The following is an 8,558-nucleotide window of genomic DNA, read 5'->3' as shown; positions in this document are numbered from 1 at the left end:
CCCCTGAGCCCCCGGCAGGTGGCCGAGGACGTTGTCTTCGTGGAGGAGTACAGGTGGGTGGCAGGGCTCTCACCTGGCGCTAGTGCCCCGGCGGGCAGCGGGCCATGGAGACACGGTTGGTTGGCACAAGTGGGCATCTGGCAGGTGGAGGCTCAGGATGCTGCTTCCTTAACATCGCACGGTGGGCAGGACGGGTCCACAGCCAGGGTGACCTGTCCCCTGTCGGCAGTGACGAGGTGAGAACGGCTGTGGAGAGACAGACCGAGGGGTGACCACACCCAAAGGATGCCCACACATGTGCCCAAGTATTCATCCATTTACCAGTCCCTCCATTTATTTTTTTATTGATTTCAGAGAGGAAGGGAGAGGGAGAGAGAGAGAGAGAAACATCAATGATGAGAGAGAATCATTGATTGGCTGCCTCCTGCACGCCCCCTCTTGGGGATTGAGTCTGCAACCTGGGCATGTGGCCATGACCAGAATCAAACCCGGGACCCTTGAGTCCACAGGCCGACGCTCTATCCACTGAGCCAGACCGGCTAGGGCCAGTCCCTCCATTTACTCACTCATTCCTTCATTGCTTCACTCCCCCATTCATTCATTCACTGTTGCACCCACTCCTTTCCGGACCAGCCCATTTAATTGGTTCACTCCCTCAGGCATCCACCTGACACCGTATCCATTCAACGAATACTGATTTAGCATCTTCTGGTGAGAGAGAGGGCAGCCCACGTGGTTAGGAACCTGTGCTGGAAGCCAGACGGCCACTCCCGAACCATGTGACCTTAAGCCCGTCCTCTCCAGCTCTGAGCCTCAGTGTCCCCATCTGTGAAATGGGAATGATGAATAGTGCCCCTCCCCCCTTATTGGATTGCTGAGGATCAAACAAGTTGGTGTCCGTCAAGTGCTTACAACAGCGATGAGCACACTCTATCCAGGTGTTTGTAAAGTGTGGGTTTTTGTAAGGTAGAACCATGATGAAAGCAGAGAGCAATTCCTGCCGTCTCCCCGTAACTGACTGTCGTACTTGGTGGGTGGAAAGAGCGCTGGAGGAAATTAAGCAAGAGAGGAGGTGGGCCCTAATTGGTGTGGTTCAGTGGGTAGAGAGTCGGCCTGTGGACTGAAGGGCCCCGGGCTCGATTCCGGTCAAGGGCATGTACCTTGGTTTCGGGCACATCCCCAGTGGGGGCTGTGCAGGAGGCAGCTGATCGATGTTTCTCTCTCATGGATGTTTCTAGCTCTCTATCCCTCTCCCTTCCTCTCTGTAAAAAATCAATAAGCTATATTTTTAAAAAAAGAGAGAGAGGAGGCGGGCTGAGGACTCGAGCTGACGGTCTGAGTGGGAAAACCTGGAAGGCCACACTGAGGAGGTGACATTTGAAGGGGAGGAGGGAACAGGTTAGGCCGACATCTGGGACAGCCACCCTCCCCGGCAGCCCCCATGATGAAGTACAAGTTACTTCGTCCACTAAGAGTTATTTCTCTCATTCATCTAAAAAGACCCCCTTGCCCGGCTGGTGTGGCTCAGTGGTTGAGCATCGACCTATGAACCAGAGGGTCATGGTTTGATTCCCGGTCAGGGCACGTGCCCGGGTTGTGAGCTTGATCCGCAGTGTGGGGCGTGCACAAGGCAGCCGATCGATGATTCTCTCTCATCATTGATGTTTCTCTCTCTCTCTCCCTCTCCCTTCCTCTCTCTGAAATCAATTAAAAAAAATTTTTTTTAAAAAGACACACTCTGGGGTGGGCCCCAGGTGTGCGGGCAGAGATGGGAGACCGGGCCCTGGGTTCTGTGCTGCGGATGGCGGCAGCGGGGGCAGGAGCAGGCCCAGAGGAGGGCACCCGTGGGCCATCGGACAGGCCCGGCTCCCCGTGAGTCCAGGACCTGCGTGGTGTCTGAGCCAGGGGCCCCACAGGCTGGCCTCAGCCCCTTCCAGGTGCCTGGCGGTGGCCCTGCACACAGGACAGGGGGAGGCGGACCCAACCAGCACAGGAAATACCTTCTGGATGCAGCAACCGAGTGCCTGGCACTTTAGTCAATTTCCTGGAAGGATCTCGGCCTAGAGGGGGGAGGTTTGCTGGCTGTGTTCTCAGAGTTCACGGACGGACGGCAGGTGCTCCGGCCGCTGAGCGCACGTTGGCTGTCTGCCCACGGAGGGAGGAAGTGGGAGCGGAGCTGGTGGCAGGAGCTGGCAACGGGGACGTGGAGAGCGAGGGCCTGAGGTCACCTGGGGCCACTTGGGCGCCCCAGCCCCTGCACAGCTTTGGGGGGGCGCAGGGGGGGGGGCCTGAGAACATGCTGTTTATCCAGCACTTGCAAGGCTCTGTGCCCTGGCCTCACGTGAGTTCTCCTCTCGCCAGTGAATTGTTATCCGCTGACGCTGAATGATTAAGTCACATCTGAAGTTCCCTTATCCACGTTCAAGCTGATACTTAGCTGTGTCCACATGACGGGCCCCCTTCTGAGCGATTTACGGTTCTCTCTCATTAGCCTCACAGCAACCTTTTCTTTTTAAATATATTTTTATCGATTTCAGAGAGGAAGGGAGAGGGAGAGAGAGAAATGTCAATGATGAGAGAGAATCATGGATCGGCTGCCTCCTGCACACCCCACACTGGGGATCGAGCCTGCAACCCGGGCATGTGCCCTGACCGGGAATCGAACCGTGACCTCCTGGTTCATAGGTTGATGCTCAACCACTGAGCCACACGGGCTGGACTCATGGAATCTTTGGAAGTAGGTGTTGTTGTCTCTCTTCCCCGGTTCCAGGCGGGGAAACTGAGGCATGAGAGGCAGAGTTACTGAGACCACGTCATTCACAGCTTAGGAGTGGAGGCCTGGGCCGTCTGCCTGCAGACACCGTGGCCTTAGGCTGTGCAATAAACAGGAGGCAGGGTGGGGGCTGGGCCTCTGAGGCCCGGTCACACGTGCAGGGTCACAGGTCACAGTGCCCCTACGTGGTCCGCTCAGGCCATGGTCCCAGGGCCCCGACGCCAGGACCTGTGTTTTTGAGAGAAGGCGAGAGTGGACCACCTCCCACGCACCCATTTCACGGAGGAGCTGAGCCGTGGCCTGGAGACCTGGTGATGGCGTGGGGGGCCGTGGCCTCCTGCCGGGGCCAGGGCTGGGGCCGGGGCCTGGGGCGGGAAGGCTGGATTTGCTTCCTCAGCTGCACCCCCTCTCCCTGTCTCCCCCCAGGTGGCTGGCCTATGTCCTCCTCCTGCTGCTGGAGTTGCTGGTCTGCCTCTTCACCCTCCTGGGCCTGGCCAAGCAGAGCAAGTGGCTGGTGATCATGTGAGTCCGGGCGCCCTCATGGGCTCCTGTCCCAGCGCTGGGGGCAGAGCTCCACCCCTCTGTGCTCTTGAGCGAGGGGGGGACCACTGGCCTCCCTGGCTCCCACGGGCTCCTTTCTGCATCCCATGAGCCTCCATGACCTCCATGGAGTTCCGGGGGCGGGGCAGCCGGCACAGGGACAGAAACCAGACCTGGAGCCGCCAGGAGGAGGGGCAGGCCCTCATGCAAACAGGCCGCCTTGTGGGGGAAGCGCATTGGCCCTAGTGTGGATGTGAGTGATGCTGGCACTGAGGATGGCGGCCATGGCTGACACCCACTGCGGGCCGTGCACCTGACTCCTCCCACTGTCACCACAACCTGGGAAGCGGGGGCCTGTCAGGAGCCCGTGGAGCCGATGAGGGACCAGAGGCGGGAGGTGACCACGCGTGAGGCTGCATGGCTATGACGTGGCTTCCGGGCTCATTCCATGTGCCCCCACGCTCTTCTGGAACCCTCGCACCCACCCCAGGAGGAGGCACCTTCCTTCTATTGAACAGGAGGGTAGATTCGGGCTCAGAGAGGTTGGGCCACTTGCCCTGGGCTGCCCAGCCAGGCAGTGCTGGAGCCGGAGTCAGCTCGGCCAGCCTGTGCCATTTGGGGGAGCCCTCGCCTCCTGCCTGCCCCTGGGCTGGTGTCCCGAGTAGGGCGGAGGCTGTGCTGGTGCCCACCGGGTCTCCACTCTCCCCCAGGGGCTTGGAGATGGTAAAACCTGGCCCTGGTTGGTCAGGGCATGGATTGGGCTCTCCAGATGCCCGTCATGCCTGCTGCCCACCCTCCAGTGACCCCCCCCCAGATCCACTCAGAGGGTCCCGGTGGCAGGAGAGCCAGCCGTGGTGAGAGGGCCCCCCCCCCCCCCCCACACACACACCCTACAAACCCCATCCCCAGAGAGAAACCGGGAGGCGATTTCAGCCCTGGAGCCATCTCCACTCCTGGGAGGAGCAGTCTGGGGGGCCAGGTGGCTAACCAAGGGAGAGCCTGGGGGTGCGCTTGGGGACGGCGGGGTCCCGGCAAAATTCACAGCCGGGAAATGGGGCCCAGCGGTGGGCAGGAGTCCCCTCAGGGTCCCAGAGGATGGGGCAGAGCTGGGCTGGATCCTGCTGGCCTGGGCCCTTCTCACTGCCCCCCCACTCTCCGCCCCCTGGTCAGGGACCAGATGTTCAGTCTGACATCAACAACCACAGGTCCACCCACCCCTCCAGCTTCTCTGCCCCTAATTCTGATCCTCCAGGTCCCAGAGGTCGGGGGTAGAGCTGTGATGGGATTTGGGGTGGGGAAAGGGGAGAGGCCAGGTGGAGAGATTCAGAACCCCACGGTCAATCCCTCCCCCCGCCCCCAGGATGACGGTGATGAGCCTGGTGGTCCTTGTCCTGAGCTGGGGCTCCCTGGGCCTGGAGGCAGCTACCGCCGTGGTGAGTGCAGAAGCCAGGCTCCCGGATCCTGGGGTCGGTGGGGGCCAGGGTCACAGGTTCTGAGGTTAAGGGGCTAGTTTTCTAGGTCCTGGGGGTCTGGACTCCTGGGTCTGAGGGAGGAGGCTGGGGTCACTGAGTCCCTGGGGGTGTGGCATTGGGGCAGCTTCTGGTCTGAGCCTCCTCTCCTGCTGCCTCTCTCAGGGCCTCAGCGACTTCTGCTCTAGTCCCGACACCTACATCCTGAACCTGACGCAAGAGGAGACTGGGCTCGACTCAGGTGACCCCAGTGGTCCAGTGCACCCCCTGGATGCTCACGCCTCTGTGTCCCGTCCTGCCTGGGGTGGGGTAGGGTGGAATGGCGGTGCCACGCTGTCAGCCTGGCCGGTCCAGTCCCTGACGCTCTCAGCACCCCCAGGGTGGGCTGGAGAAGACAAGGGATGAAGATGCTGGGCTCAGGAGGGGGGCGGGGCCTGAGGGATGGAGAAACTGGGGGCGCACAGTGTGGTCCAGCCAGGGCCTCAGCAGCAGGTGGAGGGTGGAGACCAGCGTGTTTCTTTTAGGGACTGGGCGAGGGGCGGGTCCCCGAATGCCAGGCCACTGGGAGCTCAGGGGGTCCTGAACTGGGGGGTGGGGGGGTCCACCCGGCTCACGGCCTCCCCTCTTCCCTCCCGCCTCAGACATCCTGAGCTATTATTTCCTCTGCAACCAGGCCATCTCCAGCCCCTTTCAACAGGTGAGGGCTGCGGCCAGGGACCCGGGTGGAGAGGGCGGGGCTGGGGCCTGGACTTCGGGGTCCCCGGGGAGGATGAAGGCGCCAGGGACCCCAGTCCTGTGTCGCGAGGGAGGAGCGGGCTGGGGGCGCGGACCACGGAGTCTGGCCGAGCGCGGGGCAGCTTTGCCAAGTTCGGCAACCGCAATGTCTTCATGAAGGACCGCAGCTCCTCCTCCAGCACAGAATCCCGTTCCCGCTCCTCCTCCCGGTCCCCGACCCGCCACTTCCGCCGCAGGTGGGTGCAGCTCCCGGCGGGGGTGGGCCTGCGGGGGCGCCAGCTCGGGGCTGCCCTTCCTGCTGCTTCCGAGGGCTGCGGCCAGGGACCCGGGTGGAGAGGGCGGGGCTGGGGCCTGGACTTCGGGGTCCCCGGGGAGGATGAAGGCGCCAGGGACCCCAGTCCTGTGTCGCGAGGGAGGAGCGGGCTGGGGGCGCGGACCACGGAGTCCTCCTCCCTCCCTCCCTCCCTCCCTCCCTCCCTGTGTCCCCGCAGAGGCTGACCCTGTCCCAGAGAGCTCTGGCCAACATCCACTCCCAGCTGCAGGGCCTGGAGCGGGAAGCTGTGCCCCAGTTCCCTTCCGCGCAGGTGGGCGCTGCGCCTACATCCGGCTCCCAGGGAAAGGGCGGGGCCAGATCTGTGGGTGTGGGCGGAGCCCTCCGTAAGGACAGGGTCGGTGGGCGTGGCCCTGAGATATGGGCGGGGCCACAGAAAGGACAGGAGCATCGGAGGGGCGTGTTTGGTGGGGGTGGCCCGGATGTGGGGGCGGGGCCTGAGGGTGATCGGTGGGCGTGGTCCTGAACTACGGCCGGGCCTGCTGAAAGAGTTGGTCGGTGGGCGGGGCCCGAGGGGAGGTTGGTGGGCGTGGCTACGGGTGGGAATTAATGGTCGGGGCGTGGCACGATGTGGGCGTGGTCGGGAGAGTTGGTCGGTGGGCGTGGTCCTGAATTGTGGGAGGGGTCCGCTGAAAGGGCCTGTGGGTGGCCAGAGGAAAGGTTGGTGGGCATGGTGGTGGGTGGGAATTAATTGTCTGGGCGTGGTCTTGCGGTGTGGGCGGGGCCCGACTCGTTGGGTCGGTGGGTTGTGGACGTGGTGTGAATAGAGGGGCGTGGTCTGTCTGGGTGGGCGGTGTCTGAAGAGATGGGCGGGGCCCGGAGGGTTGTTGGTAGGCGTGGCCTGGGTGAGGGGGTGTGGTCTGTCTGTGGGCGGTGTCTGAAGAGATGGGCGGGGCCCTGGCCACGGACAGGTCCCCAGTGGGACAACAACCCCTTCCCACCGCAGAAACCTCTGCTGTCCTTGGAGGAGACGTTGAATGTGACGGAAGGAAACTTCCACCAGCTGGTGGCACTACTGCACTGTAGAGGCTTGCACAAGGTGACCCCTGACCCCGCCCCACAGCACTCCCTGCCTGGACCCTGAAAGGCCTCCTCCCTCCCGCACCCTGCCAGTCTTTTCCCATTGCCCCCCCAAATCCCCTTATCTGTCAATCTATTGTTTATATATCATACACTATTCTCTACCCATTAATCATCTGTCCATCTGTCTCTAGAATCCTTCCTTACTTCCTGCCTTCCTCCCCGTCCTCCCCTCCCTCCTTCCCTCCCTCCCTCTCTCCCCACCCCTCATCCCTGCTCTGTCCTCATCCCCGGCCTCCTCCAATCCACCCACTCTCCTCCCGGTCCTCCCCTCTCTCCCTGTCTCCCTGTCTGCCTGGAGGGAGACGGCCTTGGTTGCAGGCCTAGCTCTGGAACTCAGCAAGTCACCGACTTCTCTGTGCCTCAGTGTCCTCGCTTACAGGGCAGGCCGGGAGTCAGGGATGAATGCCTGCCAAGCTCCCGTGTGGCGTGTGCTGTCTTCCTGTAGGACCCCCAGGAGAGAGGGAGCCCGGGGTCCCAGACTCCTTCCAGTCTGGGCTCCGATGTGGGCGGTGTGGCCCCCGGCAGGCGCACCCCCTGAATCTCCGCCTCCTCGCCTGTGAGATGAGGGTGTGGGGACCCGCTTGGTGGGGTGGTTGTGAGGGTGCAGGAGAAAATCAGCCGTCCCCCGCATGCCCGTGGGCTTCACTGAGTGGGGGCTCTGGGCTATTTTAGGGGTGGTGACTCACGGGCCTTGGAGCCCTCTTAGTAATGCCATAAGGAAGAAACTGCTGTTATTGTCTGTCTTGCAGACTTGGGTGATCAGCTACACAGGGCTGGGTCACCCGAGGCCACAGAGCTGGCCCTGTACTCCACGGAGGCAGGGTCCTGGCACCAGGCCCTTGCCCGTCTCCTTCCCCTTCCCATAGCCCCCCAGCCAGGGGGTCACCGGTCTTGTCACTTCTGCCCCCTGAATGTTCACCCACTGTCACCCTGCCCCCAACCCCGGGGGTCTGCTGCAGCTCAGGCCAGCGACCTGGCCCAGGAGACACTAGGCCCAGGGGACACTTGGCCCAGGGGGCAGGGGGCAGTGCATGGGGGCGTGTTTGGTTGTCACAACTGGGGCGGTGCTACTGGCATCTGGTAGGTGGGGGGGGGGGGGGTGGGGAAGAGGGTTCTAGTGACCGGCAAGAGGCCCAGATTTGAGGTCCTACCTGTGGGTGTGATGACAGTGACCGCAGCACCTACTGTGTGCCAAATGCTTCCCGTGTGCCAGGCCGGGGAGGAAACTGAGGCACAGAGAAGCTGAGTGACTTGTCCAGCAGGGCACAGCTGGCGTAGGGGCAGTCTGAGTGGTGTGTGTGTGGGGGGGAGGTGAGGGGGCCCTGCCCGCTGATGGCCGCCTCCACCCTCCCCAGGACTACAGCGCAGCCCTGCGGGGCCTGTGTGAAGACGCCCTCGAGGGCCTGCTCTTCCTGCTGCTCTTCTCCCTCCTGTCCGCCGGGGCCCTGGCCACCGCCCTCTGCAGCCTGCCCCGCGCCTGGGCCCTGTTTCCACCCAGGTCAGGGGGGACAGAGGAGGTGGGAGGAGGCTACAAGGCAGGGGGTGGGGGTGTCCTGTTGGGGGGAGAGCCTCCTGATGCATTACCCATCCTCCTTCTCCGCCACCCCCCCCTCCCGCCCAACCCCCC

The 8,558-nt window shown here is 62.9% G+C and overlaps 1 protein-coding gene across 1 annotated transcript in view; it reads left to right on the top strand.

Annotated features, from left to right (window-relative positions):
* TTYH1 (tweety family member 1) overlaps window positions 1-8,558 on the top strand; it is a 23,374-nt gene that overhangs the window by 14,022 nt on the left and 794 nt on the right. The window contains 8 exon segments of the mRNA XM_015561449.1: window positions 1-53; window positions 3,200-3,295; window positions 4,674-4,746; window positions 4,948-5,023; window positions 5,424-5,479; window positions 6,009-6,101; window positions 6,795-6,887; window positions 8,287-8,429. The exon segment at window positions 1-53 is cut by the window's left edge and continues 15 nt beyond it. Of these exon segments, the coding sequence (XP_015416935.1) occupies window positions 1-53; window positions 3,200-3,295; window positions 4,674-4,746; window positions 4,948-5,023; window positions 5,424-5,479; window positions 6,009-6,101; window positions 6,795-6,887; window positions 8,287-8,429 (683 nt within the window).

This window comes from Myotis davidii, unplaced genomic scaffold, assembly GCF_000327345.1.
Source record: "Myotis davidii unplaced genomic scaffold, ASM32734v1 scaffold1097, whole genome shotgun sequence".
NCBI lineage: Eukaryota > Metazoa > Chordata > Mammalia > Chiroptera > Vespertilionidae > Myotis > Myotis davidii.
The sequence above is the reverse complement of the archived record's forward strand: the minus strand, read 5'-3'. Positions and strand labels throughout refer to the sequence as shown.